Genomic DNA, 11775 nt, shown 5'->3' with positions numbered 1-11775 from the left:
ACACCACGCCGCCGTTGACCCTGGCCATTGACCGAGCAACCCAACGTTCCTACCAGCTCCCTCCGCAGGAATGTGTTATGCAAAGGTGTCGGCCCTCCAACGAAATTGCGTGACGGGCGCGCTCGTACTTGGTTCACACCCGCACGTGATTCGCTAATGGGAATACGTGGGAAGGGGCCATGAATGGTCTCGGCTATTGCCAAACACAGAATTCGGTGTTTTTGCTCAGTGGCTTAGCAAAGATTTGAATTATGTCCAATGTGTATTCAATAACTGTGTTCACAATTGTATGCTCAATCACTTTAAAATGACGTTAGGTGACATCCACCCTGATCAATTATACAACACCCAGTGCGGTAATATTGCACGGTGTGACTGTCATTTTCAAACATTGTTCACAAAACCAACCCTTTTTTTTACGTCTTTACTATTGTTGATTGGCGAGTATGAGTTTTCTTCATAATTATACTTTGTTGCATAAATAGCTCTTCTATTAATTTGTACCTTTTGCACAAATTCACATTAACGTAATTGTTGACCACGTTCATCATCGGCCATGGTTTATCCATTCCTGGATGAAAATTTCTTCAGCCACCATTAGGGAATTGAAAAGGAATTCTATCAAAACTATACTCTTTGGTTCTTTCGGTAAAGTCACGTCGGTAGAAAAAAAATCACGACGTTTCGACTGCAACACAAGCAGTCGTCATCAGGAAATATGGCTTCAAATCAAGATTGAATTCTATAAAGTTGACCATGTTGCACAATCCAATTCCAGCCACGCACGGGAAAGTAACATCCCATGCACCACACTGCATGTATTATGGTTCTATGGTGCTGATGGTTGTGTGCGATATAACTGTGATTTAATTTAATTCTGCTTATATTGTATTTGTTGAACAAAAGGGGTGAATGTCCATTATTTTTGGAATCACATTTTTTATTAATGAATAACATTTTAATCATGCAACCACGAGTATGACATATAAAGGTTCATAGAAAGAACTAATTTAAGGTGCGATAGAATAAAAAAACTGTGTTTTATATCTGCTTTTAATAGTAGAATTACTGAAACAACTTGGGAGTATGTCTTAGAGTTCAGAATTATTAGTTGAGAGGAGAAAGGGGAAAAGGTACAAGAATTACATGACAAGCAGTGAAAAAGACTAAAAAGGAAACATTGATTCATGCTATATTAAACAAGCTTGTGTTAACATTTCATAAAACATGATGTAAATATCAATAATTCAGTATGTTTTAAGACCGCGATGATCATCTTGATGGTACTGTTTATCGGCCACAAGAATGTCCTTCCGAGTCAATAACGCGCCATCACCTGCACATTGGAAATTCACGTAAAATACAGTATTATCTTATTAAATATTTCTGACAACCAATATTACAACACAGTCTTGGTCATTTCTTTATAAATCGATTATAAACGTCATTGTAATGTTAAAGACCAATACAATGGTTGAAACAGTCTATACATCCAATGGCCAAATATTATGACGCAATTATGCATTTAGCTTTTCTTGTCTAAATATCTGGGTTTAAAAAAAATGTCCTTGCATACACTTCGTAGTGTAGTTTCAGCCCTGTAAATTCTTATTAAAAGCTGGGGACATGGGGTCAATGGAGAACTTATTGAGTATTTTAATATAATGTAGAAGCATCTACTCTTTAAACGTATAAGTTTAGGTTCTTGATCCATTGGACAAATGATTGTTTTGTAGTGTAAATTGGAACTTTTTGACATTAGGGAGATTTTATTTTTTTGGAAAAAGATCATCATATGACTGGCAATTAACTTTATTTATCTAAGAAAGCCTTATTAAGTCTCAAATGTAAATTGAATAAGGGCCCTCGCTGGGATTCACGTAGGGTTGCCATGTCTTCCATAGACCAAATCTAGACATTTCTAAGGTAGCATAGATCTATCAACACTGCACCACATAATACTGTAATATAATTTCAACAATACTAACCATTCTAGATATGAATCATTTCCTGACACCTGAACAGAAATGTCATTTGCTGAACTGTCTGTATAAACCCCATATCATACCTGGACAAGTGGGAAACCTAGCTTGAGTACCTACTTGATACAATATACGGAGGGACATGTGAAGAGAAGACTTTGGTTGGTGTACTTCAACTTTTTTTTTATTTCGTTGTCATCGCTCGTACACCACAGCAATACTCGTTCAAACCAACCCCGTTTCCTCGTTTCACAGTCCATTTTAAACCTTCTCTCTGCCCTTCTCCACCAATTACCTTTCTACAATTTCCTGTTCTTTTCCGATCCGTTTCTCCTCACCAATCCGATCAGAGTGTCATCCACCAATCTGATTACGTGTCGTGCACGTCAGTGCTCACACCCCCGATTTCTATTCCTTGGCCGAGTGTGCTGTGTGCGTGACGTCAGTGACCCCTGACCTCCGACCCTTCCTTGGTATATCCCCCGTTTGGTAATTGACATGTGCGGCGTGTGTGATTTCGAGTGCGGAGGGTATGAGTGTTGTTTGTGTAGCGCGAATGTGTGAGAATGGACTAGACATCCTTTACACATGCATCCATTTGCTGTACTGCCATCTTATGGTCAGCTCACAGCCCAAGTTTTAGTTCTGGATGAAGTCTGTATGAGACACCCGCCTCACATCGAAAGTACTGCATCATAAATGTGTAGAGGAGTAGAAGAGGGTAGTGGCGTCGTGTGCGCTGTCCGGTGCAATGGCGTCACCAGACGTGGGGTCATGTGCTCTGGACGACGCACATGACGACACAGCTCCTCGAGTATAAAGGGGGGACCCCATGACGTAAGCGGGGTCGTAGCTGGAGTAGAGGGTCCGAAGAGGGTGGAACGGGGAGCCAGGGGCAAGAGGGTAGGGATAGGAGTAGCACAGCACCCGAGCTGGACATGGCCATGCTCCTCAGTCGGCCATGTTGGCTGACCCCACAGCCGGCGCAGAGGAGACAGCACGGGGCACCCGGCTGTGTCGGGACCTAGTAGGGACCAAGCCCGGGACCCCTAACCCCTGGGAGTTGTTCCCCCGAAAGATATCAAATAAACCTACGGCGAAAGCCCTTAACCCTTACCTCCGTCTCTGAGTCGTCGACAACTCTTCTACAAATGTATGCCACCATGTTCAACAAATGATAGAGATGTTCCATTAAATATTTTAATGTGCAGAGTGTACAAATACTGTTTTGAAATATGTATAACCGATTAACATAATATACGAGCTTGTGCATACCATTAGCGGTTTGAATGTGTAGCTTACGTTTTGAATCCAGGGAATGTAGGCAGATATTCTAGTGAAGACTGTAGGCCTATAGTAATTTTTACAATTCCAGCTTGATATAAATGTAACAAAGCCATGCACAACCCATGAATTGTCACTCTTCAAACATAGTAGCGGTCCACCCAAATCACCCTTTGAACGAACGGAAAAGTCATTGTTAAACCATTATTGTTAACCACAACTTAAGATATGAGTAGAGAAAATTCTTACATCTGTCAGACTGTCAAATAATGTACTGTGTGAAAACTTTTGATGCATTTTGAGCAGAGTAATCCATGCACTGTACAACTTGGGCACATTATTCCTAAAAACACTTTCACAACAAATCAGTAAATTGTTTCAAATGGTGACTCAAACAATAAATATTCTTACATCGCATGCACCGCTTGATCCATCACCAGCACATGTTGTGTTTGCAGGTAAAACAGAATTCCAAAATTCGGGTGTTTTGCATGTGTTGTCGTCAATCACTGGTAGGTTGGCTTGCTGGAGCGTGCTGGTCAATGAACCATTGACTGAAATATATCGGGAAAATTACTAATAAAACTCAGTCACAACCCTTTTACAATATATAATTCATATATTGTACAGTATGCAGTCGAGTCACAAAAGTTTTAATTTAAAAAAAAGGCAGCATTCAACGAGACGCTACACCAAACACGACAACGTATTGTAAGTTAAGGGAGGCGCAAGGGAATTCTACCACGATGTGGTGAAATCTCATCTATAACATGTGTGTGTGACACTTTGTTTAATTTATCTGTGTGTCCAATTTAATCGTATATTTACGGTGTGCCACAGCTCGCCGGTTGTAATGCATTGCAATAGAGGACTCTTCTAGAAGTATTCATAATTGGCAAGGTATTTGTGAGTAAAATCCATTATAATTATTATGACTATTATTACATTAATAATAGATGTTACTCATTGCACATTATACTCCTGTATTCCATATTTATTTTGTTACTACCTAATGTATATGGGGTCATCTGTGTTGTTGCGACCTACTCTTTTTGGAGCCCCAGCCGATGGCGTAGCATTTGCTTGTCGATGACAGTCGCTCGTTGTCACTGGGAAGGCAGGCGAACTGTATTCCAGTGTCCGGCGTCACCGGTGCTTTCAGCTTAATCAATCCAATGTTATTTCTATACAAAATGAAATAGTTTATATTGAAAAAGAGAAGATCTGAGATAAGCATCAAGATATAAAACTTTTATACATTATAGTGGATTGGCTCCTAAAGGTATGTATCTCGGCCTCGCTGTGCGCTGCGTTGCACCGCTCGTCGAGTAGATAACCTTGCGTTCAATAAACCCTCGGAGCCAGGATGAACGTCCAACTCCAATTGTCATTTATTGATTGTAACAAGGTAAAACTGGTGAGAAAACACAGATACAGCATCTGTTATAATCCGGAAACACCAACACAATGAACACCACAGCATCAGAACATTGTCTTAGATAACAATAGATCCTGGACGGACCAGGCCCCTACATTACCACTGAACAACTAGACAAAGCACAAGCCGGTGCGTTGCATACAGGCACATCGTGTAATCATCCCACTGCACCCCAAATGTACAGCATTACACATAACACTAAACTGTGGATGAGATACTTCGTCATCTTTACTCTCAGGATCGCAACATAGGCACAAGTCTGACTCGACCTACTAAATCACAAGTAACATCCACAATAAGGAAAGTCGCAGGCTTCGTTAATAACTAGGCCTCGTATTTACTACAACAACTTAACGGCACCTAAAGGCATTTACATCACTATAACGGTCATTCCAACATTACAACAGCATTGCCAATATTATAGGAATATAAACAACTTACAGACAATGCTTCTTAAGCTCCCACAATGGACAAGTGCAGCTGTGGTCTCACTGAGATGCGATGCGTGCCGCCATCTTGACTTATCTGTGTAATGGCCGACGCCCATGTGGTACAGTGGAAATCTAAAATCGTAACTTCCTGGTCACGTGACCAAAATTAGCATAAAAAAACAGGAACTTCCTGTGAACGTACGCTCCACATCTGCCGTGAGGCAAGACAGTATGTGAAAACAAATAATGTATTAATTGTTAAACCTACACACTCGATTTTGTTTATTATCAAAAATGTAGGGCGGGCAATGGTAGCATCGCATTTTCGTGTCACCTTAAACAGAACTAATACCGTCATCTAGGTGAATTTGTTGTCATTAATTTGAATCCAGATATCAGCAGAGCTCCATTCCAATAATGACCCTTGTAAAGGTCATCAACCGATCGAGTGTACCAACCAAATAGTGAATAACGAATAACTGGGACACAATGGATAAACGTTCACGTCGCGCCCCCATCAGTATCCGAGTCCGCCTGGGGAAACGAATGATCCTACTAGCAGACCAAATTCAAAGAAAAGCTTCGTGAGAAGAGCCTCAAATAATTCTGGTCAAAGTCCCAAAGTCGAGAACACACAGCACCAAGATCACATTTCAGTCGGACCAGCCCTACGAATCCTCCAACTTAATGTCGAAGGCGTGTCAGCAGCCAAGCGCAGCCTCATTGAAGTCCTTGTTGCCCAACACTGATAATTTCACCTGCCTGCAAGAAACCCCCATTGGTCCAATCCACAAACTCAGTGGAGGTCTACTCGCCCTCAACTCAGCAGGACCGGAAAGCAACCGCTTGGCTTAGGGATTTTGCAGTCGCTAAATAGAATAAATTGAATAACTATCAAGACCTAAATCTGACTTCCTGGTCATAAACCAAAGGGAAAACATTGACATTTTTCCCTTATAGGAGACGCACTTTGAAGACAGAATGCAGATGGCAAGCTACCAAATAAATGGTTACACCCTTGTTGACTCCATCTACCACCCTAATATTCTCGCCACCTTGCTTAGGCAAGGCTTAAAGGTATACGCCCTCAAGTATACCACAACAAGTAACGGCACATCGACAAACACTGTCACAGTTAGTCACGTGATGGTCATCGATGTATATAAGCCCCTGAATAAGGAATGGTCATTACCATCACTGCCAGCAGTCACTAACCCCGCTATATATGTGGGTGACTTCAATAGCAACCACACAAAATGGGTTTACTCAGAAAATATTGAAGCCACTGCATTTGTTTTGATGGGACGAGTGACACATGAAATTAGCAGCATGCACGTCCTTTGGATGTAACCATCCGTTCCTTCAGCCACCCAACTAGCAAAATTTTAAAAAATACAGTAAAATATAAAAGTACCTGTGTTGAACCAGGTTCCTCCCCACCCACGTCACCAGCACCCCCCTACCTCTTGCACGTGACAACCCTCAGCCCCCCGCCTCCGACCCGCATGCGTCCCCAGTCGCCCCCCCCCCTCAACCCGTGTCCCCCTCCTCGTGCACCCCTTCCCACGAGCGGCCCGTCCCCCCACTGCACGCCCCCACTCACTGCTGGCCACTCGCATGCCCCCTCCCCTCTGCGCATGTGGGCGGCGCATGGCATGCCAGCCAGCAAACTTTTTCCTAATATAGTGTGGTGGTGATGTTGGGACACACACACACCAACCCGGGTGACTTACAATACTTACCGGTGCGGGGTGATTGTGTCATCCCTGACCAGGGCCTCCTGAGGGGAAGGGGCTGTGGGGTGTGTGTGATCCCACAGAACCCCGCCCCTCGGTGGGAAGCGGTACAAACCGGTTCAGGGCGGTTGTCTTATCAAGGACCAGGGCCTCCTGAGGGGAGGGGGCTGGGGGGTGCGTGTGATCCCACAGAAACCGGCCCCTCGGTGGGGAATCATATAAAAGGCGGGACCCTGAGAGCAGAGAGGCAGTTCGACCAAGTCAAGACGAAGAACCAGCTGAAGACTGAAGTCTAGCTAGATAGACCCTGGGACTCCTCTGACCGGCTGCCCTTCTAAGGGCCGGGCAGAGCAAGCCAGTGGTGCGACCCCAGAGCCGCGAAGGCCGATGTCCTTTTCAGGCCCGTATTTGTGTGGCTGGTGGTTGAGACCTGTGCTGAAGCTGGGCCAGGTCAGTTAGCCTCCTTGAGAGGAAGATCGTAGAATAGAGGGAAGTAGAGGAGTTAACTTGGGGTGTTAGCTTGGGGAATACTTCCCTCGATAGAACGGGTGAAGAGGCCGTTACCTCTTCAAGTGTCAGGGTCGCTACATGCTGTATTGAAGTTATTGTTAATAAATACGTGTTGCCTCAAGTCAACCGTCTCTGTCGTCAAGCAAGCCCACTACAATAGTATGGGTGGTCATCCGATGATTATTTGTCACAAAATCATGCAAAAAAATTTTGTTGGACAGACATAGACACAGAAGTAGATGTTTAATACTTACGCAAAGCTGGTGGAGTTAAATGCGGAATGGTAGGCAGTTAGGTAGACTTCTGCAACATTTTCTCCAGCCTCCTGCTGGTATATATTGTGCTTGCCAAGCACAACTCGCATATAATACGCCTTGCTGCGGATATCACGTAAACAACGCAACTCAAACAGCTTTTATTCCATTTAAGGGCTTCCCATTTTTTAAATAAATAAATAACACAAAGTACCATTAATCCTAAGAAACAAAAGCATGCTTACATATTATAAAATGTCTACAACGTATATCTGTATACCAAACACAATAGCAGGTTTGTGATTATTCATATCTAAAAACTTGAATGCAAATGAAAAACGTACTTGACAGAGCTGACACTTGTAAGAACCCACTGTGGGGCGATTAGGGTTCCACTATAAAAGTGGTACCATGCGTTTGTCTTCGAACTGTAGTATTGCAAAGAGACCTATTGTCATCACATCAGCATAAATCGAGCAGTCAAAGTTAATAGTAATAATTTAAAGAGACACGTCAGAATCTTTATTTCTACTGGAGAAATCTGATGAGCTATGAAGCTCTTTTTGACAGATTTCCAGTAGGGGCAGGTCAGAACAGCTTTGTCGCAGTGGTTCATGGCTTCCTGGGCAATCACAAGGTCGAAAATTACGTGGAGCTGGTTGAGTCTCGTGTGAAGAACTACGGCACAATGGGCTGTAGGATGTCCCTGAAAGTCCATATCCTTGATGCTCAATATTGATCAATTCTAGGAGAACATGGGAGTGTACTCGGAGGAGCAAGGCGAGCGCTTCCACCAGGATATACTGGACTTTGAACTCCGCTACCAAGGACAGTATAACGATAACTTGATGGGAGACTACATTTGGAGGCTGATTTGTGAAAGTGGTTTACAGTATAATAGTACATTTTGAAAAACTACTCACTTCTAAATCTTTTGTAGTCTTTTTTGTATTACTTTAGTATAAATACATGTTAATTTTGATTCAAATGTTCTTTTTTTCTGACTTAATGTGAAAAAAAACACAAATTCGGCCGTTTTCTACACATCACCGGAATCTGCTAGAACTTCCCTCTGGCAAAAAGAATGGGAAAATCAAGTGACAAAACTGCTGAATGGAGCCGGTGAGGAATCATCCACAGTGAGGAGCTCCCATATGGTTCCAAATCAAAATAGCTCACATGGCAGAGCCTAAACAGACTGAGAGTGGGTTTCGGCAGATGCAACTCTCTTATGAAATCATGGCGCTTTTGCATAAGTGAACAATGTGCTTGTCAGGAGAAGAAAACCATGGATCTACTCCTGAGATGTCCTGCAGCACCACAATGCACTCTTCAAGATTTGGCAATGCCAACATCAGAAGCGGTGGTCTGTTCAGAATATTGGGAAAAGACTGTGTAGGTTGGGCAGGAGACACGACGAAGAAGTCAAGATATGAAATATTTGTAAAAAATGTAATCGGCAATAATCATGAAGTAACAATAGTTTACAAATAGATGATACGCTGATCGTGGATATTACATCATATGATTTATCATAGTATCTCCATGTCACAGCAACCATAGTAACAATGTATCGTATCATCTGTAAATGTACTGTGATTTAGGGGGCACTAAATAGACAAAAAATTACAAGAATAGCATTAAACAAAATGGGAAGGGAAAGTTCAGGCAAAGTATGGCGGGAAAAGATGCTTAATGGAGGCAGAGGTCAGAAACGAATGAACACACCTCTCCTTGTGTTCTTTAAGCGATTCATGCTACAGGTCCTTATTAATATCCATTAGAGTTCATCATAGATGGTGTTGTTCTTAAACTTCAGGAAAATTAGGTCAACTCGGGCTGACTAAATCGATTCGAGTTAGCTGTCCCATGAAAATAAGATTTTTTGTCTCAAGGTCAAATGAGAACGTAAATAATGCAAATCAATATTCAGCTGTGAGTATAAACTTGCTGACAAATTTGTATAATGTGTCAATTAATTGTACCGTGTTGTTTATAATCGGGGAGAGCTGTAACGAGCCAATTGTAACTCACTGCACATTTGTGGACATGTTCACAATAGTATGTGCATTTTTGTTCATCAGTTGATAAGTTAAGCAACATTAATTGTCTTTCTCGTTCCGTTTATTTGCTCTTTAAAGTCCACACCTTCTCCTCATCACCGCTCCGTGTCTCCCCGTTCGCTCCGTCACGCTATCCGCCATCAATGGCGCTCTATGTCTCTCCGTTCTCTCTCCTGCTCTCCCAGAGTCCATCACTCCGCTGCTACCCTACTCTGTATCTCTCCAATGTACTGCTACCACTGCTACCACTCACTCCGTCTCCTCTATCCACTGCTACCATACTTTGTCCTATCTCTCTCCACTGCTACCCTTATCGTATCTTCCACTGCTACCGTACCTTGTCCTATCTCTCTCCACTGCTACCGTTATAGTATCTGTCTCTACTTACTCCTGCTCTTCGCTATTTCGGGCACCATTACTCCAACTCCTATCCAGACTCCAGCTCTAACCAAGACTCCAGCTTCCACCAAGACTCCCGTCTCTACGTTACGCTATCCTTTTATATCCACCCCAATCAGTCCTTATTAATTATCTCACCCCCCCGCTTTACCCCTGGTCCCCAAAGCCCCCAGCCTCACGTGGCCTTGTTATTCCCGCCTGGGCGACGCCAGTCATTAAGCTTTCACCTTCTTAACCAATCACCGGCCTGTATCCCCGGTTGCCCTTAACACCTGTTACGCCACTTAACGCGTCTCCCTCACGCCTCAGCAACAACAACATCGTCCTCAAATACCCCCTACTGTACACTTGCTTGCTTGCATAGCAACAGACCCACAGAGCGCGTGGCGCGGCATATTCCAAGTCCTACAGAAGTATCTACTGACTCCAGTAGTATCTCCTTAATCTATAGTGGTAAATACTGAATCTACAGTAGTAGCTCCTGACTATAGTATATCCTGACTCTAAAGAAGTTTCTACTGACTCTACAGTAGTATCTACTAACTCTATAGTGGTATCTGTGGATTGTACAGTAGTATATACTAACTCTATAGTAGTATCTATCGACTACAGTAGTACCTCCTGACTTGTTAGTAGTATCTACTGACTCTACAGCATTAACTACGGATTGTACAGTCGTATAAACTTTTCCGACTGGTAATCAATTCTAAAAACGGTTAATGGATTACCTCGTGTCATTTAACGTCTCTAAATTAGATGTAAGGGTGTCGGCCCCCAAAGAAATTGCGTGACCGGCGCGCGCATACTTCGTTCACACCCGCACGTAATTCACTAATGGGAATACGTGGGAAGGGGCCATGGATGGTCTCGGCTATTGCCAAACACAGAATTCGGTGTTTTCGTTCAGTGGCTTGGCAAATATTTGAATCATGTCCAATATGTATTCAATAGATGTATCCACAATTGTATGCTCAATCACGTTTCAATGACGATATGTGACATCCACCCCGATCAATTGTACTACACCCAGTACGTATTGTTGCATGGTGTGACTGTCATTTTCTATCAATGTTCACAAATCCAACCCTTTTTTACGTCTTTACTATTTTTGATTGGCAAGTATGAGAACGCACTGAGTTTTCTTTGTAATAATACTTTGTTGCATAAATAGCTCTTCTATTAATTTGTACATTTTGCACAAATTCATATTTATTGTTGACCACGTTCATCATCAGCCACAGTTTATCCATTCCTGGATGAAAGCCTCCTTCAGCCACCATTGGGGAACTTAAGAAGGAATTCTATAAAGTTTACCATGTTGCACAATCCAATTCCAGCCACGCACGGGAAATTAACATCCCATGCAACACACTGCATGTATTATGGTTCTGTGGTGCTGATGGTGTTGTGCAATATAGCTGTGATTTAATTTAATTCTGCTTAAATTGTATTTGTTGTTTAAAAGGGGTGAATGTCCATCTTCTATTTGGAATCACAATGTTTATTTATGAACTGACATTTTCATCATACAGCAACGAGTATAACATAAAAAGGATTACAAAAATAACTAATTTAAGGTGAGATAAAAAACGTGCTTTTTTGTGAATTTAAAACTAGAATTACTTTAACAACTTTGGAGTACGTTCCAGAGTTAAGAAGTTTTACTTGAGAGGAGAAA

At 42.4% G+C, this 11775-nt stretch overlaps 1 protein-coding gene across 1 annotated transcript; it reads right to left on the bottom strand.

Annotated features, from left to right (window-relative positions):
* Positions 1–1123: 1123 nt before the first annotated feature.
* On the bottom strand, positions 1124–11347 carry LOC133340727 (chymotrypsin-like elastase family member 2A). The gene is made up of 7 exons (XM_061549117.1): positions 11288–11347; positions 7976–8083; positions 7636–7754; positions 4314–4450; positions 3678–3820; positions 3285–3437; positions 1124–1336 (listed from the first exon to the last, which is right to left on the bottom strand). The coding sequence occupies exons 1-7, from the start codon at positions 11345–11347 to the stop codon at positions 1319–1321; spliced, it is 738 nt and encodes a 245-aa protein (XP_061405101.1). The 3' UTR covers positions 1124–1318.
* Positions 11348–11775: the final 428 nt, after the last annotated feature.

The sequence above is a fragment of the Lethenteron reissneri genome, chromosome 10, assembly GCF_015708825.2.
Source record: "Lethenteron reissneri isolate LAM-NWPU_2019-01 chromosome 10, ASM1570882v1, whole genome shotgun sequence".
Taxonomy (NCBI): domain Eukaryota; kingdom Metazoa; phylum Chordata; class Hyperoartia; order Petromyzontiformes; family Petromyzontidae; genus Lethenteron; species Lethenteron reissneri.
The sequence above is the reverse complement of the archived record's forward strand: the minus strand, read 5'-3'. Positions and strand labels throughout refer to the sequence as shown.

What these genes read in the sequence shown, in the direction of transcription:
- LOC133340727 (XM_061549117.1), bottom strand. Translation starts at nt 11,347, where the DNA reads ATGGATAAACTGTGGCTGATGATGAACGTGGTCAACAATAAATATGAA. An exon ending in TTTAACTCCACCAGCTTTGC is followed by an intron (nt 4,451 to 7,635) that starts GTAAGTATTAAA and finishes CATTTTGTATAG; the next exon opens with AAATAACATTGGATTGATTA. An exon ending in CGGCTGGGGCTCCAAAAAGA is followed by an intron (nt 3,821 to 4,313) that starts GTAGGTCGCAAC and finishes GATATATTTCAG; the next exon opens with TCAATGGTTCATTGACCAGC.